Source organism: Suncus etruscus, chromosome 5 (assembly GCF_024139225.1).
Source record: "Suncus etruscus isolate mSunEtr1 chromosome 5, mSunEtr1.pri.cur, whole genome shotgun sequence".
NCBI classification, from domain to species: Eukaryota; Metazoa; Chordata; class Mammalia; order Eulipotyphla; family Soricidae; genus Suncus; species Suncus etruscus.
The window spans coordinates 84,108,256-84,135,561 of NC_064852.1; the positions used below are offsets into that span (position 1 = coordinate 84,108,256).

At 39.9% G+C, this 27,306-nt stretch overlaps 1 protein-coding gene and 1 pseudogene across 2 annotated transcripts; one reads left to right on the plus strand and one right to left on the minus strand.

Annotated features, from left to right (window-relative positions):
* Window positions 1-3,768: 3,768 nt before the first annotated feature.
* LOC126009748 (uncharacterized) lies at window positions 3,769-3,863 on the minus strand (annotated as a pseudogene).
* An 18,675-nt stretch (window positions 3,864-22,538) lies between these two features.
* Window positions 22,539-26,016, plus strand: NEUROD1 (neuronal differentiation 1). Of its 2 annotated transcripts, XM_049773563.1 has the most exons (3): window positions 22,539-22,705; window positions 24,307-24,486; window positions 24,532-26,016. In XM_049773563.1, the coding sequence occupies exons 2-3, from the start codon at window positions 24,318-24,320 to the stop codon at window positions 25,386-25,388; spliced, it is 1,026 nt and encodes a 341-aa protein (XP_049629520.1). In that variant the 5' UTR covers window positions 22,539-22,705; window positions 24,307-24,317; the 3' UTR covers window positions 25,389-26,016. The 2 variants fall into 2 exon arrangements, with proteins under 2 accessions (XP_049629520.1, XP_049629519.1); XM_049773562.1 differs by having other exon boundaries at window positions 22,541-22,705; window positions 24,307-26,016.
* The last annotated feature ends 1,290 nt before the right edge of the window (window positions 26,017-27,306 follow it).

Below are 27,306 nucleotides of genomic sequence, written 5' to 3' on the forward strand. Positions count from 1 at the left end.
AATTCCTTTCTCCAAGGAAGAAAGTTTTCCCTGAAGAACCTTCCAGCAAATTTACTTTGATAGGTCACTAGTCATAATAGGGCAAAAAAACCAGTCCATCTACAAGCAACAAAACACCAGAGAAACTGAGAGACAAGATTGCAATGTCTGGATTATCTCCACCAATATTAATTGATAGAAGATGAGCACATTAGCACAAAAGTTGAATTTAATCAGTAAAAAAATAAAAATAGATAGTTCTAATAATAATGTTGCTTCTGTGGTAAATTCCATCCCCCTTTCAGTCAAATTTTAGCTTGGGGGCTGGGGATGCAACTCAATGAAGAGAACACATAGTGTATGAATATATAAGACTTTGGGTTTAGACCCCAACAGTGCATCACCCCAAAAAAGTAGTGGGTGTGAACCCTGAGCACCACTGTCGCTACAACAACAAAAACCCTAAGAACTTTAATGTGGCTCTATTTATTGTTTAAATATCTCTAAAACTATTACTGTTTCAGGACTATAGCAATAGATTCTTAATTATTGTTTCTTTCCTTTATATCATAATTACTTCCCTTCAACCCCTTACATTTTATGTAGAGTTAATATCTCACAGTAACTTAGTATTCCTTGACTTTAGCCATATCTGAGACAAACACCAGGCTATTTCTTCTCTGCTCATCTTGTCAAGCTGCTCAGCACTTGCTTCACCACACAGCCCCTCCACACATCCACTAATTCAAGACTCACCGTCCTTATCATGTAAGCTTGTTGTCTCTCACTCTTCCCATTATATCCATCCTTACAGGATGGAATAAGTACACCTTTATGTTGTATTTTAATTTTGATAAATATTTCTGTATAAGACTTCATTGTATAACTTTTATCTTGTTATGTGTATGCAATCACCATTAAGCTGTCATTTTAAAAGCAAAACGTGTTTTATTCCCACCCAAGTCCTCATCACCTAAAATAACACTCAGCACATAAAGATTCTTGTCATGCATATTGAATAAACCAATTGATAAAGAATATTCATAAGTTAATTGGAAAAACTGAGTGGCAATTATTTCTACAGATATGTGTAATGGAAGAATAAATAAGAGCATATAATAATACTTGACTTAAAACACTAAAACATTTTTAAAAATCTATATTGAAGGCCAGAGAGAAAGATAGTACAGTGAATAAGGCACTTATTTTTGTACACATTCAGCTGGGGTTCTTGCCCCAAAATATATGGTTTCCTGAATTTTGCCAAGAGTGATCCGAATGCAAAGCTGAGTAAGCCCAAAACAATTTTTGGTAGTGACCCAAACAAAAACAAACCAAAAACACTCCTCCAAAGACTAGGCAAGTGGCTCAGTAATATTACATTTAGCTTCCATATGTAAGGCTGAGATTAGTTCCCAGCACTGCAAAAAAACCAAATATGCTTTTGATTTTAATTAATGCACAGAAAAAAGCTTGGCACATAGATAAAAGTTAACCGTGACTTTCCTTCGTAGAAGTGAGACAGTTGTAACAGAACTATAAAGTAAGTGACATATAATTTAAAATATTCTAGCAATTAAAAAGTGAATAGTGTTAAAATAAAAATTAATTTAAAATATTTAAGTAAACAAAGTAAATATTACTTCTCACACTTATAAAGATATTGAAACACTTAATATTCTTTTATTTATATCATGTTTCAAAATTCATAGTATAACAGCAACATAATTAAATTTAGATGCTTTGATTTGATTTCTATTAGATCATATTTATCCACCATTGGCATCACATTTTCCTGAGCATCTCTGTTAGTACTTACGAGCATTTCTAAATATTACCCAAATACTTTTCCTAAAAAATATGTTTTTATAACTGTATGATAAAAGGTAAAGTCACAAATCCAAACTTTCCAAATATATTTAAAATAGTTTTTAAATAAAATTTTAAATTAAATTTATTATGGTAAGTAAGATAGACACTTGTTATCTCAATGATATCAATTATATTTTAATGTTCCAAAGCCACATATTAGACAGCAAATGATAGAGGAAAATGTATAAAACAAGAATATATATGGACTTTGATTTAAAGTTATGTTAGAAAAGAATAAAGGGCATAGGAAAGAAACCTGGGAGAAAATAATAAGAAGTTTTCTTTTTTGTTGTTGTTTTTGGGGCCACACCCATTTGATGCTCAGGGGTTTGCTCAGGGGTTACTCCTGGCTAAGCGCTCAGAAATTGGCCCTGGCTTGGGGGACCATGGACGCCTGGAGATCGCACCGCAGTCCTTCCTTGGCTAGTGCTTGCAAGGCAGACGCCTTACCTCTAGCTCCACCTCACCGGCCCCATAATAAGAAGTTTTATAAAACTTGAAGGAGTTCCACTATGCTGAAGGCAATTAGGAACCCTTGAAGAACTTAAACTGGGTAGTGGCATGATTATGTTTATTAAAAATCATTCTGACTATAGTAAAAAAATGTTTGAAAGGCAAAAACTGAAGACTTGTATCACTTGGTGGCTATGGTAACTACTCCAGAATATAAAGTGAGGTAAGTGTTGGCAAGATTTGGAGAAATTGGAATAATTTTCATTGTTAGTAGGAATATAAAATAGTACAGTAACTATGGAAACTGTATGAAAGTTCCTCAAAAATATGAATTGAAATTACCATATGATCCGATATACTCCTAAGTATATATTCATAAGAATTGAAATCAGGGTCTCAGAAATACATTTGTACACCTGTGTTTATATTCACAAGAGCAAAAATATGGAAGAAATGCAGTGTCCATGGACAGATGAATGAATAAATATAATGCAACATATATACTTAAATATATATGTAGATATACACACATATAAATACAATGGAATAGAATTAAACCTTTAAGAAGAAGAAAATTCAGACACAAAAAATTTCAGAACTTTATATTTAGTGAAATATCAGTCACCAGAAGACAAACACTGGAGGGTTCTACTCATTTGAGGTGCCCGGAGTAGTGAAAATCAGAAATAGAAACTTGAATAATAGTTATCAGGGAACAAGAGGAAGGGAGAATAGGAACTATTGTTTAATTTGTATAGTTTCAGATTTGAAAGATGAAAAGAGTTATGGAAATGTGGGCAGTGCTATTTGCACAATCATCAAATTACAATGTACTGAATGTCAATGTGTTAAAACAAACATGGTTGATATGGTAATTTTCATGTTGTATAATTTTTTGAGCCACATAGCAGTGCACAGGGTTTACTCCTCCCTCTGCACTTAGAAATTACTCCTGGTAGAGCACGAGGGACTACATGGAGTGCTGGGATCTGAACTGAGGCCAGCCACTGTACTTTGTTCCCAATGGTGCATATATTTTGCTACAAATTTTAAAAGACTAACATCACATCACTTTGAGGTTATGACTGTAATGCAGTTGGAATAAAGCTGTAAACTGAAATGTGGGAAAAGAAACAAGTTGACTTCGGGTTATTGAAAGTACAGTAGGTACAATGAACAATAATGTTTCAAGGATTGATTTTAGCTAAGTTGAGAGAAAGATTGTGAATGTACTTTTACACTTTTTTGAATTGATAACCTATTTTTATTCTAGAAAATTCACCATGTTGTATTATGCAATTTAGAGAGTTTTTTTTAACATTTACAAATTTGTGTACCTCTTACCCTATTAAACTCAACAGTAATCTTCATTCTCAACCTTGGAAATCACCACATTAGTTTCCCATCTCTTTGGATTTTCACATTTCTAGACATTTATTCTTTATTTTTATTTATCCATATTTTTAAAATATGGAACGCTTCATGAATTTGCATGTCATTCTTGCACAGGGGCCATGCTAATCTTCTCTGTATCATTCCAATTTGCTGCCGAAGTGAGCACAAATTTCTAGACATTTAATAAAGATTTAATTATAGAATATATATCGTTTTATATTTGCCTTTTTCATTTTTTGATATTCTCATATTGTAGCATCTCTCTATTCTTATTATTTTTATAGGCAATTTTATAGGCAATCACTACTTTAGCATGGATTGACCATTTTTATTTAATCTTTCATCAGATAATGGATATTTGAGTTGTTTCCATTTTTGATTATTATGAATAAACATTGCAATGAACATTTACATATAAAGTTTTGTGTGAACATATGTTTTCAATTTTCTTGGGAATATCCCTAGATTTCTTGGGCCATATGGTATCTTTAACTTCTTGAGGAACTACCAGATTGTTTTCTATAGTGGCTATATCATTTTGTATTACCACAAGCAATGTGTTGAGGTTTCATTCCTTAGTTAAAGAATCTATATAAAAGTATTTATCTCGGGCCCGGAGAGATAGCACAGCGGTGTTTGCCTTGCAAGCAGCCGATCCAGGACCAAAGGTGGTTGGTTCGAATCCCGGTGTCCCATATGGTCCCCTGAGCCTGCCAGGAGCTATTTCTGAGCAGACAGCCAGGAGTAACCCCTGAGCACCGCTGGGTGTGACCCAAAAAACCAAAAAAAAAAAAAAAAAGTATTTATCTCATTTCATTCTAGATTTTAATTTTATATTACCAAGCACCACGTACATTTTTTTTATCTCTTTGACCTTATCTTCCATTTAAGTAACCTTCAAACTATGCAAATAATACATTTTCTTCACACTATAAATCATTTATGGCTTATATGTATATAATTTATTTAAACTATAAAGAGCACAAGGTTTTTATATATTTCAAGCCATTTGTCCACAAACATTTCTAAAATTAAATATAAAAATCTCCCACTTTACTTATGTGCATTTAAAATGTTTATGCCCAATTTGATTATCTTGGGGGTTTTGATCATTTTTGTTGAAGAGTCTGTCTAAGAATATCAAGAGCAGGTGGTATAAAATGAAGTAAATTGTCTTTTGCTCTGGAAGAAATTGACTAGTGTACCTCAATTCATTCAATCCCCAGAATATTTACTGTGGTGTCAGGCCTCTATATTTTCATTGTGTTTACTTCCTTTCCTCTGGTATGCATGAGCCTCTTTAATGCATCTACAGAGTTTGTACTCTCTGCACTCCACATCTATCAACATAACAGCACTGATGCAGTGGACCAGCATGATTCCATGGAATAATGACATGATCAACATCCTTGAAGGCTAAATTATTGCAGAGAGCTGCAAAGAGTTGCTTCACTTGAAACTCAATGTGTCAAATCGAGCTGAACCTGTGCCTTCTTATTGAGATTTTAAAAAGTGTCAGAACGATGACTGAAAACAAGTGTCAGGTCTATGTTGACTTACTCAATAAAAAGAAATCATGTGGAATAACCACTGCATTTAAAATTACTTTTAAAAATTTATTATAATTCACTGACATTCTCTAAAACCCATCAGTTATCAGTACAAGCCAAAGATGGTTTTCTAATAACACTATATTAGGAATCAGGTCTCTGTTTGTTATTATATGAGTTTACTTCGTATAAAGGGATCCAAAATTTTATTAACAAGATAAATTTATTTCTCACTAAGTTAAAGGCCTTACAGACTAAAGTTGGCACTCTCTGTGACTCAATGTCTTTATCTTATTTTCACACTATACCTTGGTCTTTGTAGCAAGCACAGAGAGAAAAAGGGAAGTTAGTGGTAAGACATTGATATCACTTTGAACACTTTCCCAATTGTCAAAATAATTTTGAACATTTAAGTCCCAATGCCCAAAACTAAGTTATATAGCTATGTGTAACTTCTCTAGGACAAGAAAAAACAGACTTAAAAAAAAATCTAAGTGTTGATGTTTTTTCCCAGCTACCATCCAGAGATTTAAACAAAAGAGAAGGGGAAAAGCAAATTTCCCCAGGTATTTTGGATAAAAGTATAAAGCACAAAATAGTTTACTTGTTCATTTGTGTAAAAAAAAAACACTCTTTCTTTGGGGGTTTGTGAGGAAGTCAACCTATACTCAGGCATCTCTATATGTAGGAAATGTAGAATAAATACAAGATGGGGTTTCAGAGTTACATATGTCCCTGTAGCAGAATTTGTCCCACAATATACTTGGCATCTCACTTTTGTATAATTTTATGAAACCAGGGATATCACAATAACATTCTGAATTGTGTTATTCCAGAAACAGGAGTCAATTATCCATGAGAGATCCTGCTAAGCCCCTTCTCCAATTGCTCAAGTACCCTGGAAAATAGTCAAAGATACTTTAGAAGAAAATTGAAAGACTATTTATGGTATTACCTGTGGTTATCCCCGCCCAAAAAACAATATCCTTCAAGTTCGATTAGCTGGAGTGATAGTATATTGGGTAGGGCATTTTTTTTGCATACTATTGACCTGAGTTTTATCCCTCGAATCCCATATGGTTCCCAAGCCTGCCAGGAGTAATTCTGAATACAGAGCCAGGAGTAACTCCTGAGTGCTGCCAGGTGTGCACCCCCCCCCAAAAAAAAACCCAAAGAAATCAAAATTGTTTGACTTTAACTATATCTAAAGATCAATGAGTTTGGGAAAATATTTGCCTTGAGAAACTGAGTAAATAGGCTTGATAACTGATGGTTACTTGTGGCCTGGTTACTAGGTCTCTATCAGGTTTTATCATTCCTACATTATTATTGCTACCTAATCTATTCCTGGGGATCCATGAAGATTAAGATACTGTCAATCTATCATAGATGTCTCTGCATTAAATCGGCCAATTCATCATTTCAATTGAGCTGAACATTATGATAAAAACTACTTTGCCACTTATTTTTACAGGATGTTTTCTGCCTTATAAAAACCAACCACAACACAATCACAGATGCTATTAGTAACATTAATCACCTTCCTTCCCTCACTGAATAGGAATTGTTTTGTTTCATCTTTGGTTTTAGTTTGTTGTTGTTTTGGTCTTTTACTTATTTTAGAGAACGGTTAGTCCCAAAATAGCACATCGGAATCATTAATTAGGTATGATGTATGCTCTGAATGTAAGATTTTACTTTCACTCTTGCCCTGCTTAAAACTTTAGATTGCTTTGTGCTAGAGAGCTAGTAGGGCACTTGCCTTGCACATGGACACTATGGGCTCAATCCATGTGCTCACCTGAGTCTTGCTAGGATGCTAATCCATAACATGCAGAGCCAGTGTAAGCCCTGAGCACTACCAGATGGGCTCCAAATGAACAAACACATTCTTTAAATTGCTTTTTCTATACCATATAAATTCTTCTTGTATTTCAGTTCATAGACCACTTAAAACACATAGGCAGTTTAGTAAACCTCTGTGCAAATGAGCTCTTAGGAGCTCTCAACACTTGGAATCCAAAATAACTAATAATGAAAATAGATTCCATAGATTTTGCCTGATCCAACAACATCGCATGCTATCCTCCCCCCACCTCAATTAGTTTATGCAGAATCTATTCCCTAATATTTACTCCTTATCAAGGAAAACAAACAAACAAACAAAACCTTACATCTTTACTGTCTATCTCTTGAGTGTCACAATGCTCTTGTCTCAACAGAGTCCTGCAAAGTTTTGAATCAATAAGGAGATTGGAGGAAAAGACAGAACAATATGGAGGAATGAGGCTTGAGAGGGATTTTCTTTCTCTTTCATGTTGAGTACTTTCAACAAGTGTTCAAGCATCCTTTTAGACAAGACAGGAGAAGAATGATGTATTAAGCTAGGAGGTTCTTAGTGCCTTTGGGAATATTCAGGGTAGTCAGAACCTTTTAAACCAACCTCATTATATATTGCTATACAACTCTGTTTTTGCTCTTTTACCAAAGATCTTTGGAGTTGTGAGAGAAAATGTTAGTAAACTCAAACTTTAGCGTGTATAAGAATCCTTTGCAAAAACACTTCAGAACCATACAGTTTTTGAATTTCTGAGGCCTGACTTTTTGTTTTGGTTGCTTAAGAGTTATGTCTGAGAATGTCTTTTTCTAGCAAGCACACAGTTATTGCTGATGCTACCACTTGAAAAATTTGAGCACCACTGAGTTTGATATTTAACTATCAATTCTATAGTTATACAGGATTAAAATTTGTTTTAAGTTTTTTAGTTGAATTCTTTCATATTTGCTAAATTTCCCCATCCCAACCTCTTTCTGTCACTAGTGATTGCTCCTTAAAGTTCTTTTCTGTTGTTACTGGCAGACAATTGGTCACTATACCTTTTATATCCCTGTGTTCCATTTCTATTCGTTACAGTAACAACTCAGGGTGATGTTTTATTCTAGTGACCACAGGTGATAATTTGTTCAAGTAATTTATTGCTAGGGTGCCATGCAGTAATATTTTAACACAGTTGTATTTTTTAAAAAGATCACATATTCATATGTTGCCTAATTAATTCTAGCTAGAATCTGTACAATAGGTTTTAATAACTGGTACATATAATTCACAGAAACTTTAGGAGACCAAGAGAAAAAATTTATACTGCAATTTCCAGTGCAATAGCTATAATTAGGCCTCAGAAGTAGTCTACTGTGAAAAGAAATGATATTTTAGAGTCAGAAAGTTGAAAAATCAAAACGGCCACACACAACATCTCCTGGTTTCAGTCCTTTGCTTTAGATTTTGCACCACTCTACTAAATTTTTTGCTTCTCTGGTATATAACATGGCTCTAAATTTAAGACTAATGCTTCTGATGGTCAACCATAAACTGTACCTTGAAAGACAGTGAAACATTAAAAAATTTATTAATTTGAGGTGACTTTGTAACCTTTTCAAAATCTTTAGAAAAACAAGGCAGAAGGGAATTCAATTGGAAGTTGTGTGAGCCATATTTTCTGTGACAAGTAAAAAGTACAGTGTGTACCTTTTTGGGATCTTTATTTTGATCTTTATTGATTGGGATCTAAAAGAGTCTAGTTACTAAGGGAGTTCAGAATCCTGACACAAGGAGGGCCAGAACCTGTGAACCACAAGTTTTCCCTAAATAATTGCTTTTCTTTTATTCTTGGTTAAATAAGTCAATTAAATAATTTAGTCATCAATCTGAACAAAAGTAGATAAAAAAGTGAAGTTATTTAAACTTATTCTAGAGAATATAACTTTTAATAGGTTACCAAACATACATCAGTTTCTTAAGATATAGCTTGTCAACAATAATAAAGTAACAATATCTTCTTATAGTGCTGTTTTGAAGATTAAATGTTATTTTTTAAAGGCATTTAGCATAAATCCTAACATATTTGCTGATGCAATTTTTTTCTAGGAGATCTAATTAGTTTCAAATGCTTAAAAGTCTCATAAGTATAGGTACTTGATGGACAGTCTCATTCAAACAAAAATTGTCAAAGCATCCCTAAGAAATCTGAAAAAATAAATTTTAATAATAGTGTATTATTTGCTATTAATGCATGGTCAGTCACTGCACAACTCAATGAATTAAGGCAACAAACATTAATATTTATCTACTTATTAATACATTTTTATAATTATTAAATTTGATGTTATTAATTACTTAATTTCTAATAAAATAATTATTAATATTTATTAATTATAATTTATCTAGTAGCTGAATGGTACTACTAATTTGAGGTCTATTTTTCAAATTCTCAAATAGCCTCCTCTGTGTCCTATGGTCCTATGGCTCACATAAATTAATGAAGCAATGTATACATTGCTTCATATTAATAGTTCAGGGCTAAGGAGGCAGTATAGCTAGTAAGGCCTAACTCATCGATAACTCAGGTTCAATACCTAAGACCCCACATGGTCTCTCAAACACTTCTAAGAATAATCCCAAAGCAATGTCAGGTGTGACCCCCAAATAAAATATCATACAAACTTAATGATTCTTAATATTTTGTCCTTGAATTAACATTGTCAATTATACTTAATATCTTTTATATAATTATATATAGTGATTTATAAATATTTATGTAATACAAATAAAGTACCACAACTATAAAATCTAATTGCTATAGGTATTAAAATAGTATAAATATAAATTATTATTTCAAATAAAATATAGGCATGTAGTATCTGATTCTTGTACAAAAAATTCTATTGACCTGAAAACAGGAAAGTATGTAGTACTAAAGTATGATTGAGCTGAAGATATAGTACAGTGAATAGGCCACTTAAGTTTCCCTGCAACAAACTTGGCTTTTAGTCCTATACCACAGATAGTCCCTAAAATTCCTCCAGGAGACATCCCTGAGTACAGAGTCAGGAGTTAAGTTTTTAAGTATAAACAAGTGTGACCCAATATCCTCTACAAAAAGTATATATACGGATGAAATATATATTATTCACTTGTGCATATACATAATTAAATATGTATTTCTTGGTTAAATAAGTAAATTAAAAGTGTAGCCTTTCACATAAACAACCATAAGTAAGCAATCTTTTCCAAAATTTGTAGCTTATTGGATCACTCAAAGCAACTTGAATTGAGACAAGGTTAATTAGAAAAAAAGATTGCAGATGACACACAAACATATATATATATTGAAAAGAAAACAAACAGACTAGTGTGTGTATGTAGAATAAGAAATACTGTCATCTGTTCTACACAATAGCCCAGAAGGCCATATCCTGTAAATTCTTTTAAACAGACAATGTTTATATTACATTTTTCATAACAATTACCACAACTTCCTTCAGAGAAAGAAAATGGAGGTTTATTTTTCTGATTTAAAATAATCTTAATTATGCATGCAAATTATTCATTGAATTACTAATTATTCAAGTTGAAACATATGTATAGTTGATTATTGGAATACTCCCATGTTTAGAAGAAAAATGATCTGCAATAGACTAATTATACTAATAAGAGATTCTTCCCTTTTGCCCTTTTCCTATCTCCATGTGACAGTACATTTCTCTGTAAATGTTTAGACTGTGAATATGCCAAGAAACAAGGACTCAATAAGGTAGTTTCCCAAATTATAGCCAGAAATTATCTATTTTTATTAACATGTAAATAAGGAATACTTATTTTGAACAAAATATGTCCAGGGCCAACGCAATTAAAATGTTTCAGGAAGAACCGATTTTAGTAAAACTCCTGAATAATGAGTTGTATGAGTCTCCGCTGATATAGAATAATTTATCTGCATGATTTCCTTCAACCTGATTGATTCTTATTAATTCAAGGAGTTCAGTAAAAAAAAAAACTTCGATGGATGAAGCTGACTAAATTATATACTACCCATTCTTATATTAGGTGATTTAGTTTTCAGTCTCTTTTATAAATGTTATGTTTAAATTAACACAATCATTAAACAAGAAGCTTATGTCCAACTACATACAACCTTGAACATGCCTGGTCTTGTCTGATCTCAGACACTAGCAGAGTTAATCCTGGCTAGGACTTTTATGAGAAATATCAAACTTAAAATAACTCTCAGAAAGAAAATTATAATGCTTTTACAAAACATAATTTGGAAGTAAATCTTGGCTTATCCCTTCCCTGGTAAGATGTCGAAGATAAGAACTTTTGAATCAGGGAGACCTGAACTTAAATTCTGTTTCTGCTACTATTTAGGTAAGTGGCACTGGGCATATTAGTTGATCTAAATAGCCTAATTTTATTGAGCTGTCAGGAGAGAAGTATGATAATTAATGACAGTGTTCTTAGAAGATCAGAAGTGCTCAAAAACAGTGTACAATTTGCTCTATTCCTAGGTTTGCAAAGTTGATAGCTTTTGGTTAATGAACCATTATTGACTTAAATAAAATTTGGGATGCTATTTCTGAGAAAATCAACACCATTTACACAAGATTGTAAAGAATCATGGTTTTTGATAATCATTGGGTTATTTCTATGACACTAATCTGTGATTTCAGGGTAATTTTCTTAAGTATCTCTGAAATAAAATCCAACATTAGAACCAGCCTTGTCCAATTTTCATCATCTTTAGTAGCAAAACTGCCAAAACCAGCTTTTCCTAAATCACTTTATAGTGCTTTAGAATTAAAAAATTTCTAAAATTATAAGTTTTACTCATGCATTTCACTCAACCGCTCAAATTTCTTTTGTGGAAAGCAGGCTTTGAGTCCTATGCTCTCTTAAAAGAATTCTCCTTTTCTTGTTAATTCTCAACTGGCCTCTTTGGAGTTTCATAAACTTTCAACATCCTGTTGACTCAGACATTTTACATTTATTCTTCTACTGCTAGGAGTACTCTCTCTAGAATAGCCCCACCACACCAGTAAAATCTTTCCACAATCTTATAGCCTCCACTTCAGGAAGCCTCCCACACCTGGTAGGCAATTTTCTTCATCCTCAGCTTCTTAGATTGATGAGCATTGTTTTCCTCTCCTATAGTTATCCTCAGTCAGATGGGTACACACTCATTTTAAATCTTAGTAAATCCTCTTTTTCTCAAGACAGAAAACTTTGCAGAAAAGGGAGCTTAAGGTTTGTTTCTATTTATTCTGTCATCCCTACCTCACTATTTATTAAACACATGCTGACTCTGCACAAATTTTCTGGATAAGTTTATCACTTAGTGAGGATGCTTTCTGAAAGAAGGCAATGAGGAAAACGTTTCTCCAAATATAAACTAAAAGCACTTGAGACCCTGACCCTATACATAGTTTTTACACTACAGCATTATATAATAATATAAATATAAAAATTTTCCTTATTAGAAATGACCAATCTTTTCCAAATAAGATTATGTGAGGGAGAAACAGAAGTAATTAAAAAAATTGGAAAAAGGCATATTTGGCTTGATAGAAAATTGGCTTAAGATATACTCTTTCGATGTGGAAGGCCTTCTCTCTAACTTGGGTGCGCTGGGAGCATTGAGAGGCTCCCAGCCTTCCCCTCTTCCACCCCCGGCCTCCAGGCCTTCTGGGGTGGCAGCCCAGGGGGCCAGACAAGGTGGGTGTGGGGGTCCCTCCTGGATGGGGTCCCAAGCTTTCCCCGCCCTTCATTCAGCTCTAGGGTGGGAAGGGCACAGGGTGTGTAGGGCGGGCAGATCCTGGCTTCTGGCCTGGCTTCCGGCTCTCTCTCGATCCTCTCTTGAGCTGGAGGCTAGCTCTAGCCGGCATGGGGTTGGGGGAGACCCCATGTGGAAGGCCTTCTCTCTAACTTGGGTGCCCTGGGAGCCTTCATAGGCTCCCAGCCTTCCCCTCATCTGCCCCCGGCCTCCAGGCCTTCTGGGATAGCAGCCTAGGCAGCCAGAAATGGTTTGTCCTAACTTGGGGTGTGCTGAGATTTGCTCGGTTGCGCTGTTTGTCACTGGCAATTTCTGAAGACTCTGCATATTGAAAAACACTGCATGTATTAAGAGTATTCCTTATCTCTATGTTATGTTTTCCGTATCCAGAATGTCCATTTTGTATTCTGCCCTTTCCCACACCCCTACAAAGCTCATTTTTACTCCTTAACACTCTCACCCCCCCCAAACATCACTAACTCACATTACTCTTTTTAACGTCAGTATTGCACAATCCTAATCACAGACCAAAGCCATGCATTGTGTGTAACAACCCCAAACTGTTTCAAAAGACATAAAATGAACACGTATTCCTTTAAAATATTTTGTGTTTTTTCTCTGACAACTATAAGTCTTACTAAATATCTCTTATACAGTGACAATTCTAACCACTTTTTATCTTCTCTTTATGAACTGTTCAACAAGGAATTTTGGTGAAAGAGTCCCCCAGTTTAATGCTTATGATTGAACCATGTCATGGGGATTGTTGGACTTGTTCTTATGGCCCACATATGCACTAATAACGCCACGTGGCATTGCTCCTTTTTTGCATAGGCACATTAAAATGGGAAAATACTATACATACAAATAAGATCCTATCTAATAGAGATTGGAATATACAAATCTTGTAGTGCAAAAGGACCTTACACCCTGAACATTGACATAATGACCTGGTACAGGCCTCAGAAGAAAGGGCATTTTCCATTCACCCCTGAACCAGAGAAGCCATCCACGAAACATCCAGGTTTGTCTATAACATCACCTGGAAGCAATCCTCTACCACGGAAGACCCTACCACTTCTCAGACATGGACCTGCTCAAAAGAGACTTCCCTTAACACTGAGAAGACTTAACAACAATGACCTGCTTACAGGACAGGGCTTCCTGCATTGCCCTTTAATGGTGAGGTGAAACGAGAGGACACTCCACATCCTGACTTCAATGTAGGATATGCAGATTCCAGGATCTTTAATACAGAAACATGATACCAACAGCAGAGACTGTGTGAAAAGTGTGTTGGCACTACGGACAATGTCTTGGATTGGACGATCTAACTTGACTGGAGCCTAGAGTTGGTCTTATGCCAGGAAACTTCAGGGGTAGGGTCTTTTTGTATTTAGGCCAAAGTTATTCCTTTCCATGCCCCTCATATTTTGGTGGGCCTATGCAAACAACAATTGCCACTCTAACACCGTTTTTACTGTGCTCCTTTGACTCTAATCCTTAATAAAAACCCACTTAAAATTTGAGATTAACTTAAGCTAATATGCATGTACATGGTAATGTAAAAAATACTATTCCTCTAATGTTTAAGGAGTTATATAAGTTTTATGGCTTTAGACTGCCTTGTGTGCTGTTAAGAAATATTATAATGTGTTACAATCTGAAGACTTGAGGGACAAAGTAATTGTACATGGATTTTGTTTTATTTATCTTAATGTTCTTTGGCTGAAAGTTCAAAGTTAAGATATCAGCAAGGGGACTTCTGAGAATTATGTTATGGGTGATTTTCCTTCCACTGTAACTTTACCTTGTCCTCTTTCTTTGCATCTTTGTTCTCATAATTAAAAATAAAAAAATTAAATAAAAATATATACTCTTTCAGTGAACCATAGAGATGAAAGAGTGCTTGCTTTGTACTCACTGATCCAGATTTTATCCTCAGCAATTTATATATTTCTCTGAGCACCACCAGGAGTGAACCCTGAACACAGAGCCAGTAATAAGCACTTAACTTTTCTAGGTGTGAAAAGAAAAACAAAACAAAAACTATATGTGCCCCCATGTGTGTGAGAGAGGAGAGAGAGAGAGAAAGAGAAAGAGAGAGAGTTGAGGGCCCAGAGAGATAGCACAGTGGTGTTTGCCTTGCAAGCAGCCGATCCAGGACCAAAGGTGGTTGGTTCAAACCCCAGTGACCCATATGGTCCCCCGTGCCTGCCAGGAGCTATTTCTGAGCAGACAGCCAGAAGTAACCCCTGAGCACCGCCGGGTGTGGCCCAAAAACCAAAAACCAAAAAAAAAGAGAGAGAGAGATTTGATAGTGCTCAAGGGTTACTCCTAGCTCTGAGTTTAGGAATCACACCTTGAGGTGCCCTGAGGACAATATAGGATGCCAAGGTTCAAACCTGGGTTGGCTGAAAGCAAGACCCACTTTACTAGTGCTCCAACCCCTAAAAATATTTATCCCAATTCTTCATTTCCTTGAAAATATCTACATATCTAAAACAAACAAGACTTGATCATATAACTCATGCTGCTCAAGTGTGAGATCCAACAGTACCCAAATAAAAAAGTAATGCAATTAATAGAGCACCGAATCCATGATCTTTATACAAAATCTATAGGGAGAGTTTCTATAGAGACTAACAATCTTCATTCCAAGCTACATACAACACTGGCTCAGGACTAGTCTAGAAGGAACTCTGAGAGAAGCACCTGCTTTTCAGAGCTCTGTACCCCAGTACTTAACCTATCATTTTATCATCTCTAAATGGCAATTTTAAATACCCATTCCTTGTGTGTGAATTAAGCACTCCAGGTAGGAACATAAGATTAAACAGCATCAACATTATCATAATCAAAATCTATCTCAATATCCTTATTTAGTTTAGTTAACATTAATTCAATCATTATATGTTTCAGGAATGAATTTTCACCCTTTTCAAAAGTATACCCATCATATAATATTTATCACCAAAATGTTAATATTCCTCTACCATGCTCCACTGAAATCCTTTCCCCATGTATGTTACTTGGTGCCCTTAGTTTTGTTATCTAAATACAAGTAGTGATTTTTATCTGTTTTCTTCCTTTTGTTTCTTTATGTTATCTTTAAACTTGTGGGTTTCTATCAATAGAAAGCAAGTGTTGAGATAAACTGATTTGATTTGGAAAGTATTATGAGTGTCAAGAAAACAAAAAATCATAAAAGTGGGGAGTCAGAGAAGTCACCTGGGTCTAATTTCTACTCTTGGCAATATTGCCTATAATCTGCCTCATCGAATTAAGCAGCTTTCAATGCAAAGAAAAGGAGATATGTAGACTCTCATGTGGTTGCCAATAGGGACAGGAGAATTTGTCTCACTTCAGGCAACTGTGGATGTCTGACCTCACAGCTTCTCACATATGCTAGGATGGCAGGGGTGTCCAATTTCCTTTGAGATGGCTCTTGGCATTCAAACTTCTTGCCCTGATGCTTTGATGCTTTCCTGGTCCCTTTCCTTTCAGAATTAGCTTGCCTGCCTAGGGAGAAGTTAGCACAATGAGTACAAGTAATGAAAGCCTCTCTAATACTCAGATCATCTCACAAAGCAACCAAGATTTAGCAGGAGGAAAAACGGACTGTGGTAATTTATCATAACCTATTTTCAGTAGACCCTCTGTCAGAACATCATTGTCTCCAAAGTGCCCAAGATTAGAAAACTTATGTCACCTATGTATGGATATATATTTATTTGTTTATTTATTCTTCATGCCTAACCTCATAATCAATTGTCCTGTTTGGGCCCCCAAAGTGGCTTGTCACTGAATGAAAGTAATTTCTCTTGGCAGGTGCTCCCAGCAGGTGGCTGCTCATGGTACCTGCATCAGAAAGGTAGATTTAGTCAGAGATTTTATTTTAATATGAAATCTGTATTACAGCCTGAGCCATTACTGGGTGATGTGCCAAAATTCATGTCTGCAGCATGATTTATTATGTGAAAATACCACAGAACTAATCAGTGGAGTTACTAATTAATACAAATCTGCATTTTTTGCATAAGCAATTAGTGCAAGGAGAGAGCAGTGAAAGAGGAAGTTCAACTCCTTTAATCTCAGTGCCCACTCAAGCGGAAAGACCCACCAGGGCCAAACTCAGAAATCTACATTTGGAATTTTTTTCTTTGATTAGTTAAGAGCTTAAAAGGTCAAATTATCAATTTTTAATTCATATAAGAGTGTATTTACTAACGAGGAAATAAAATATTTTATTTAAATATGTTGAGACTCTAGGGGTGAATTTTTGAATAAAAGATTATTCTATTTTGCATTTCAACAAAGATTTGAAAATCATATCAATAATGATGGGGAGGGCTCTTTGCCTACATTCTGAATGTGTTTAAATAAGCAAAGGTTCAAAATTTTTTCAAACTCACATTTCTACTGAACTTTGCCAGTATAAAATGGAAAAGATGTGATCTACAAAGTAATATTTTGCATCTACTACAATTTTAGATAATTGTGTAAGTCACCAAATCTGAGCAAGTAATGTCATTTAATATCAATCAATCTTCCATCAATTCAATCATAATTGTTATATCATAAGACACTTGAAGAGTAGATAGGATGACAGTGAGAGAAAGATACTTGTTTTATGCATAAAATGTCACGTAAAACAAAAGCAAAACCATATTTTAGAAAAATGTTATATTTATATGGACAGAACATAAGATCTTAGTTTGGTTTTGAAGTAATGAGACAAATTAATGCCAGTATTTGAGGACCATCTTTCTGAAAGTTACTCAATGTATAATTTCTTTGTCTCAGACTCCTAGGTCAAATGGTAATTTAAATCTTTCCCTCACTGCTAACCTAAACATTTTATCTCGGTGTTTGAGAAGTTAGCTAATCAAATGCAGACTTTCAAGGCTATTTGACTAGAGTTTGAACATGATGATAAACTGAGGAAAATAAAATAACAGGGAAAGCAAAGTCTGCTGACAAGGTAGAATGATTCTGCAGAATCTCAACAAGAAGAGCTTGATGTCGGTGAGTGGGAGCTATCCATGGTGCTTGATACCTAAAGGAGGCCATTTCTGCCACTACAGACGGGGGCCACTTGGAGCTGGACTACAGGAACTTTGCCTGGTTTCCTCCCTCATCCCTGCTGCAGCCTTTGTTAAGAGGATGCTCAAGGACTTCGGTTGTATCTGCTCCGCGCCCCCACAGCTACTACCCCGGAATTTTGTTTGCATCTTGCTTTTTTTTTTTTTAGGAAGTAAAAGGTTGGTAAACAAACGCAAGCTCGTCTGTTACCCTTCTTGAGAGGACACACATTTACACACACACACACACACACACACACACACACACACATCTCACATCCCCACCACATGCTCAGAAACGACCACAAACTCCTACGTGAATCTGCATACTCCCACAGAGCTCCACACATGCACTCCCCTACCCACATTTACACACTTGGCCACACACAGACACACACACTTTCACATGCACGGAAACCATCTGGCGCATGAGGCCTTGGGCAGTCGTGCCAGTGGCCCGCACCTGCCAGTCTGCTCTGAGCTGCATGGATTTCACCTTGTTGATCTCCGTGTGTGCGTTCGTTTCTAAGAAAACCCCGTGACTCACCCCTGACCCGAACTGGAGACAAAGTCCCTCCAAAGCCCGTAGGCGTCGCGAGGGGAACCCCTCCCTCTTGAAGGTCCATAGGGACCCAGAGGATGTAAATAATAAATGAAAGAGCCCAGACAGGCCTTGCAGGGGGAAGCCCGGTACTAAATCACTCCCCAAATCACAGTCGCGTCGTGCTCCATCCAATAGCTCCAAGCGATTTGTGGGGTTGAGGGCTGGAATCAATTTTTTTTTCCGTTCTCGCAGGTGCAATATGAATCAATTATCTTAATTAAGATTATGCCTCAAGCCCAGGAGATCTGGGGAGGACGGATTTTGCGCTCGGGGCGACGGCGAGGCATTTTAATAGCCTTTCTTTTGCTCCTGGCACTCCCTCCCGTTGCCTGCTTGTGGACCCGGAGGAGCAACCCTAGCCTTTGGCCACAACCCGAGAGCCTTGCGGCCTCCCTGGAGGCGGAGGCGTAAATTTGGCACCAGGTTCTCTGGGCAGAACCCATGTCCCCCAATTCCCCCCAAACCTCCCCTGGGCTTTAAGGCCTGTGAGAGATTTACAGCTTTCTTAGACACGGGCTTCACTCACCCCAGATTCGACGTTTCCCACCTCCCCCCCCCACCCCACCCCGACCCCCCCACACCCTCTTCTTAGCTAGGTCCCCACCTTGGCGCGTCCGCGGCAGGAGAACACGCGCTGCCAGGAACCCCCTCCCGGGCTGGGCGGGGAGGGACGCTGGCGCTACTCGGGGTGCGCGGGGCTGCCCCCGGCTCTTTCATTCAATGCAACACCCTCCCCGCTGTGCAGAGCTGGCATCTGTTTCCCGGAGAAACAGGTCAGCGCCAGGGACGCTAGCCCGGCCCCGGGCTTTATCTGGACCTCCTGAATGCGTCGCACCCCCGCCTCCCGCAGCAACGTTCTTCCTGCTCCCCAAGTGCCCACCACACTCGCCACCACCTCCGACCCCCATCCCCGTGCCCCGCTGCCGCGCGCCTCCGCCCCCCACGCCCCCGGTCGCCTCCTCCCGCCTCTCCTCCCTGGGGCTGCGCTCAACGGCCTGTGGGACCGCCCGGGCCGCGCCGCGCGCCTCAGCCGAGACCTGGGGGCGACAGATTTGGGGCATTGCTCGAGGGCACTGAGTCATGAAAGCCGCTTTTGTTGCCCGCGCGTGCGGCTCGCGTGCCGCTCGGCCTCCTGCAGCGCCCGGGGGGCCCGGGACCGTGGATATCTGGGCCCCGAGCCCCAGCTCCGGGGCAGCGCTTGGAGCGGGACAGCCAAAGTCCTCCGCCCTCCCTCCCGGTCCAGGAAGGGAGGAGGAGAATCCGAACCAATTTCCCCTGATATGGGAGTCCTTCCCCGAAGTCTCTTGGACACACTTTCCTGACCCTTCGTCTGGGGTTTATCTGCTCTTCCCCTTTGGGGGCCCCAGTTCCTGGCTATGGCCTCCCCGGCTCCCGCAGGCAAACGCTGAGCGGACAGGTGCGGGCCTTTGGCGTGGACAGCACCGAGCTTTGCGGGCCAAGGAAGCTCAGTGGGACCAGTGCGCGACTGGATTCTAGGACACCTCCCCCCCCATTTCTTTGTCAACCCCAGGGGCCACGAGATTAAGGGTGGGTTAATCAGGAGCTGGAGGAATCAGATGGAGACTTCTTTTCCTGGAAGCAGCTAAACCGATTTTTTTCTCCACTGAGAATCTCCGTAGGGTGTCGCAAAGTGGGGGCGTCTGCGCTTCCCAGAAGCGGGAAGAGTTCTTTTGGTCACCCCTTGGAGTTAACGATGCCAACTGCAAATTTCTCTGGAGTGCCCTTAAAACTGGGAAGAGAGTTCACCACGTCCTAGGCTTAGCACCATGGGGTAGGGGGGTGGAGGGAAAGGGGAGTCCGAGCCTCCAATATGGGGTGATTGGAGAGGGAGCACAGAGCTTGGGGAGTCCTGTTGTGAGCTTTGGCGCTCCAAACTGTGGATGGACCCGCTTCAGCAGCTTAATTTGATGCTACTTGAGTTTTCAATTGTCCCTGAAGAGCAGGTGGTGGCATAGGACGCACTCTGGGAACTTTGGTGGAGGGAGGTTGACGCTGGTGGTGTCATTGGTGCTGAACATTGTATGTCTAAAACTCAATTATGAATAATTTTGTAAATCACAATGGCTTTAAAGTAAGGGCCCTATAAGGTGAAATTCAAGAGATGCTGAGACAAGTTCCTGGTTTGTTGTTGTTTTAACTTAGATTCACCATACAGGAGAGCCACAAAGAAAACGCAGTTCCTTAGAAGCTGAACACACACCATTTTATTTTAAGTTAGCTTTGGAGAGAGGGCAGGGACTGTAACCAATGCCTCAAAAACAACAAAGATGATTTATCTTAGGACCTCTGGGCCTCCAAAGAGCACCCTCTTCCCTACCCCTCCCTGGGTTCCAGTGCTCCCTGCTCTGGTCGCTCAACCCAACACTGTTTGCAAACTCAAGGGGCTTTTTTAGAGCAATTGCTTGAAACAAGTAATTCAAGTTAGTGACATTCATTTCAAAGGGCTATGGTTCTGGGAGAGGATAAGGGTTAATTAATGGAGGATTAGAGGGGGAGCTGGCACAGAAAGAGAGGACAGGCATAGGATCCCACCAACAGTAAAAAAAAAAAATCAACCCATAAACTCAAAACAAACTGGAATGTTCCATACATGTTGCTGGAACATGTCATGGTGGTGAGCATAAAGAATCATTACTACGAAACCGGAGCGATAGCACAGTGGATAGGCATTTGCCTTGCTGGAAGCAAACTCCAGTTCGATCCCAGACATCCCATATGGTCCCTGGAGTCTGCCAGGGGCGATTTCAGAGCGCAAAGCCAAGAGTAACCCCCGAGCACAACTTGGTGTGGCCCCCTTCCTTAATAAAAGAATCATCACTTCTAACAGTTCTGTCTTCATTTGAGCACAAGTAGTGGTGTGTCTCCTCTGTCCTTAAAAGTCTTAGGAGCTAAGATCATTGAACTGTCCTAGAGCTTCCTAATAGACTCTTTAAGTAGCTAAAAGGTCTGTTCCACACAGGCTTTCTTTGAAAAGACTTGATAGCACTCAAATATTAGTTACAGGCCTAGAGGAGACTATGGGAGCAAGGTAGGGAAGAGGGACGTTGGAGTTAAAGCTTCCGTGATGACAATGGGCTTGATTAAAGAACAAGGATCATAAGTTTCTCTAGATTTCAGGAGCTAACTCCAAGGTCACTAGAGTCAACGCGTGCAGACCGACTAGATTGATCTGAGGACAGGATTGAGGGGGGTCGGGAGAAATGTACATAGTGACAGATACCTAACAAGGGGCCGGAATGGGCAACCTTTAGGGGAGAGAAGGGGGGCTGGTCTCAAATCTGTATTGACAGAGAAAGCCATTTTTTTATGTGGTGCAAGTGTCAGAGGGGCTGGTGGAGATTAGGAAAAGCCACTGGCACCAACGAGTCAAGCATCTGCCAAGAGCAAGAGCCCTCAGAGAAGGCGAGGAGCTCTGGTGAGCAGAAGGCCAGAGGGTGGACGAGAAACAGAGAGGAGCCTCGATGCTTTGCTTTTCCCTTGCTTCTACCCTTTCGGCCCGGCGTGTCACTTTCTGCCCCAACGCACCTATGACTCTCTCTGATCCAACCAAGCCCAGCCGGCCTTGGCTTTCCCGCTCAGGTCCCTCCAATCTCCTCCCCTCCCCCTAGCCCCCTTCCCTTCTGTCGCCTGAAAGGGTTAATCTCTCCTGCGGGTAAAAACAGGTCCGCCGAGTCTCTAACTGGCGACAGATGGGCCACTTTCTTCTGGCCACAAAGGGGCCGGAATGGTGCGCTCCGCGGCATACAAATGGGCCCGTCACGTGGCTGCTGGCTCCTGGCTGGACCGGGAGGACCATATGGCGCGTGCCGGGGAGAAGCGGGGAGATGCAGAAGGGGCTGGCTAGGGGCGGGGGCCGGCAGCGAGGCCGGTGGGAGGGGAGCAGGCTGGAGGGGGCGGGGGCTGCCGCCGGGGAGGACGGGAGGGGAGCGTGCGGCCCCGACGCGTGCGCAAGAACCAGGCGCTGGGACCCGCCAGCCGCTCCACGCGCCCCGCCCGCTCCCGGCACCACCAACTCCGCTATATAACCTGAGCCGCACCGCCCCACAAGAGGAAAGCGCCCCGCGAGCAAGACAGCCGGCTTCCCGAGGCCCAGGGGTTATGAGACCATCACGGTTCAGGACCCACGACTAACAACTGCAGGTAATCACAATTTTGACTTTTTTTTTTCTTTCCCCTTAGCAATCAAAGCGCCTCTCCAAGACCCGGGGTACCTACTTAGTCTGTAGGGATGGGTAGGTGAACCCTCGTTTTTTGCTGGAGAGAGGCGCCCATTCCCGTAATTGCAGGCAAAGGCGCACATTTATTGATCACCTTCTCTCAGATGTTCACCGCAGGCTTTCTAATAGATCTTGTTCTTAGGAGGGCAAGTGCATACAAGTATCTTTGGGAAGAGTTTTTAAAGAAGGTATGATAACCGGGACGCATTTCTGGAGGTTATTTCAAAGTCTGGGAAGCAAATAGCTGCTTCACTTTCTCTCTCCACTTTATCATGGTTAAGCACAGAAGGCAAAGAGCCGCCTTTGACGAAGACGTGTTGTAGGCTCCTGTGTCTTCAAAGGCTTTTTCGATGAATGAGAAGGGTTTGGAGAGCTTGAGTGTACAGACCCTGGAAGATGTTCTGAACTAGAGTTTAGTTAAGAAGGAAGAACAGCGTGAAGAGGGTCAGAGGGATTCGCTTCTGCTACCTGTTACTGGTACCAAAGCCGCTAAGTCTCTGGAAGTCAGCTCAGGAGGCAGAAATTCGATAATTTGACTCAGATCTTATTTATGACTTTCCTTAATGTGTCTAGGCAACTTCCTCGCTGCCAATCGCTGACCATTATAATGACTCAATTTTTTTAAAGGGAGGTTTGAGACGAACTTTGAAAAGCCCCAATAGAGAGCGGGCGTCCCTTTCAATGGGCTGTTTATTAGAGAGGCGCCTTCCGCACCTGATCCCCCCGCGGGAGCGAGCACCAACGCGCCCCCAGCCCGGGTCACATAGCCTGTGTTTTATGCAAGGTGGAAATTCTGTGTAGGACCAGGGGTGGGAGGAAAGCAAAGAGACAAAAGTGGATTGGGCCACCCCATGTGCACTTGGCTTGCCAAATGTTTCGTTGTTTGGGGAAATTATTGCTGGAAACTATTTTTACTTCCCCCATGCATTTGCGCTCTCCAACGACCTCAGTTTAATCTTTTAAAAGGTCCATGCTAACCTGCACAAATAAATGGCTTAATGCCTCCTGCTCTGGCGTCGCTAAGTACTGGGAAGCCAAGGGGAAGCAACTACACAACTACGGGGTTCAAACTAGTATTGGGGGGGAGGGAAGTATCGAATGCATGAAGGACAAAGTGAAGAAGTCCTGAAATGTGCGCTCATTCCACACACACACATACAAACGCACACAAGTTTTGATTCGGAAGGGGCAGAGAAACAAGCTTGAGCTCCTGGCTAGGAAAAAAAAGGCATTAGATAAGAGTCCAGGTAGAGATGTCTGCGTTTCAATCTTGGCGGGACTCCTTCGTACTAGCGGGGCTCTCTGATGCCTACAACTTTTCCATAGAGGGGGATGCACTTTGTCGCCAGCTAGTGCTTCTTCACAGGCATCGGAGAGTGCTGGGTGGTGAGGGGTGCTGGTGTGTGTGTGTGTGTGTGTGTGTGTGTGTGTGTGTGTGTGTGTGTGTGTGCAGGCCAAAGCAGATTTTGAATGTAGCGCGTTTTCCCCTTTCTCTCTGCTTTCCTCTCTCCCTGTTGACTGTAGGAGACCCCAAGATGACCAAGTCATACAGCGAGACCGGGCTGATGGGTGAACCGCAGCCCCAGGGCCCTCCCAGTTGGACAGACGAATGTCTCAGCTCTCAGGACGAGGAGCATGAGGCTGACAAGAAGGAAGACGAGATGGAAGCTCTGCATGCCGAGGAGGACTCCCTGAGGAACGGAGGTGAGGAGGAGGACGAAGATGAAGACCTGGAAGAGGAGGAGGAAGAAGAGGAGGAGGACGACGATCAAAAGCCCAAAAGACGAGGCCCCAAAAAGAAGAAAATGACCAAGGCGCGCCTGGAGCGCTTTAAGCTGAGACGCATGAAGGCCAATGCCCGGGAGCGAAACCGCATGCACGGGCTGAACGCGGCGCTGGACAACCTGCGCAAAGTAGTGCCCTGCTACTCCAAGACCCAGAAACTGTCTAAGATCGAGACCCTGCGCCTGGCCAAGAATTACATCTGGGCGCTCTCGGAGATCCTGCGATCTGGCAAGAGCCCTGACCTGGTCTCCTTCGTACAGACGCTCTGCAAGGGCTTATCCCAGCCCACCACCAACCTGGTCGCGGGCTGCCTGCAACTGAATCCGCGGACTTTTCTGCCAGAGCAGAACCAGGACATGCCCCCACACCTGCCCACGGCCAGCGCTTCCTTCCCAGTGCACCCCTACTCCTACCAGTCTCCGGGACTGCCCAGCCCGCCCTACGGCACCATGGACAGCTCCCACGTCTTCCACGTCAAGCCGCCGCCGCACCCCTACAGCGCCGCGCTGGAGCCCTTTTTTGAGAGTCCCCTGACCGACTGCACCAGCCCTTCCTTTGACGGACCCCTCAGCCCACCGCTCAGCATCAATGGCAACTTCTCTTTCAAACACGAACCATCCGCCGACTTTGAGAAAAATTATGCCTTTACCATGCACTATCCCGCAGCGACCCTGGCTGGGGCCCAAAGCCACGGATCAATCTTCTCGGGCGCCTCTGGCCCTCGCTGCGAGATCCCTATAGACAACATTATGTCCTTCGATAGCCATTCACACCACGAGCGAGTCATGAGTGCCCAGCTCAATGCCATCTTTCACGATTAGAGGCACGCCAGTCTCACAGTCCCCCTTCCCTGAGAAACCAACCCCAGTGTGCTGACAGTGACTGTCCTGTTTACAAAAAGGCAGCCCTTTGGGTATACCACTGCTGCAAAGTGCAAATACTTTCCAAGCTTCAAGTGATAAACGTATTTATTGTCGTTACTGCCTTTGGAAGCAACAGGGGATCAAAGTTCCTGTTCACCTTATGTATTATTTTCTATAGCTCTTCTATTTTAAAAAAAAATAAAACAGTAAAGTTTAAAAAAAATAAGAAGGCACCACAAATTTGGTGCAGCTGTATTTAGATCATATTAATTATCTGACCGGAATAACAAAATCACAAGCAATAATTAGGATCTATGCAATTTTTAAACTCATAATGGGCCAATTATAATATATATAAATATATATTTTTCAACCAGCATTTTACTACTTGTTACCTTTCCCATGCTGAATTATTTTGTTGTGATTTTGTACAGAATTTTTAATGACTTTTTATAATGTGGATTTCCTATTTTAAAACCATGCAGCTTCATCAATTTTTATACATATCAGAAAAGTAGAATTATATCTAATTTATACAAAATAATTTAACTAATTTAAACCAGCAGAAAAGTGCTTAGAAAGTTATTGTGTTGCCTTAGCACTTCTTTCCTCTCTAAATGTAAAAAAGAAAAATTGCACAATTTGAGCAATCCATTTCACTTTAAAGTCTTTCTCTTTCCTTAAAGTGAAAACCAGATCCATAATGCGCAAGAAAATAAAAAAAAACAATAGATGTATTCCCTATCAAAACATATCAATTCAATACATTACTTGCACAAGCTTGTATATACATATTATAAACAAATGCCAACACACACTACTTAAAATCAAAAGCTGCTTGACTATCACATACAATTTGCACTGTTTCTTTTTAGTCTTTTGCTTCTTTGCATTTCACAATTTTCAGAGAATTTGAACTATTGATGTTTCCAGAAAATATAATGCATGATTTTATACATAGTCTCAGAAATGGTGGTTTGTCATATATTCATGTAATGAATCTGAGCCTAAATCCAACCAGGTTGTTAATGTTGGAATTTATACCTATTATATAGTCAATTAGTACAGTAGCTTAAATAAAATCAACCCATTTAACTCATAATTAGAACAATAGCTATTGCATGTAAAATGCAGTCCCGAATAAGGGCTGTTTGAGATGTGACGCTGGTACCACTGGAATCAATCTGTACTGTAATCTTGTTTGTAATCTTGTGTATGATGGTGTAATGCACAATTTAGAAAACATTCATCCAGCTGCAATAAAATAGTATTGAAAATTTAACCAATTGTTGCATGGCTTTTTAAAGTGTGTGTTATGAATAATTCCTGTACAAGTAGTTGCTTGACTTTTGGAGTCAGAATACTAAACACTATTTCTGAGTAAAATACAAGGCAAAGTATATTTTATGATATTTTAGTCTGTTTATCTTGATTGGGAATCACCAGATTTATAGATAATGAAAGAACTAAACTAATATTTAACTATTCGTAATACAGAGCTTGCAGCATGGGGGGGGGCAGATGTTAAGAAACAGTTGTGCTCTGTCATCTTTGTTTTAAAATATTTTAACTTTAATTTTATAGCTTCCATTTAAAATGATTTTACTATGTGTTTTCTTCCTTAAGAAGGGAAAATTAATAAGCAAGACAAATCAAGAACCTTATATTTTTTAAAATATTAAAAATGTTTATCATTTCCCTAAAATATTGTTGCCTATACATTTTCTAGTATTATTCTAGAAAAAGTGATATACCTTTCGGAAACACCAAAGGGGGCTGGAAATGATTTAATTAAAGAGTACAAAGAGATGTGGCAGTTAATATAGTGTAGTGCTCCACAAATGTTGTGATTATTTTAATAGTTTTTTTTGGAGGG

Excerpts from the sequence above, each read along its gene's own strand:
- NEUROD1 (XM_049773562.1), top strand. The coding sequence starts at position 24,318 with ATGACCAAGTCATACAGCGAGACCGGGCTGATGGGTGAACCGCAGCCC.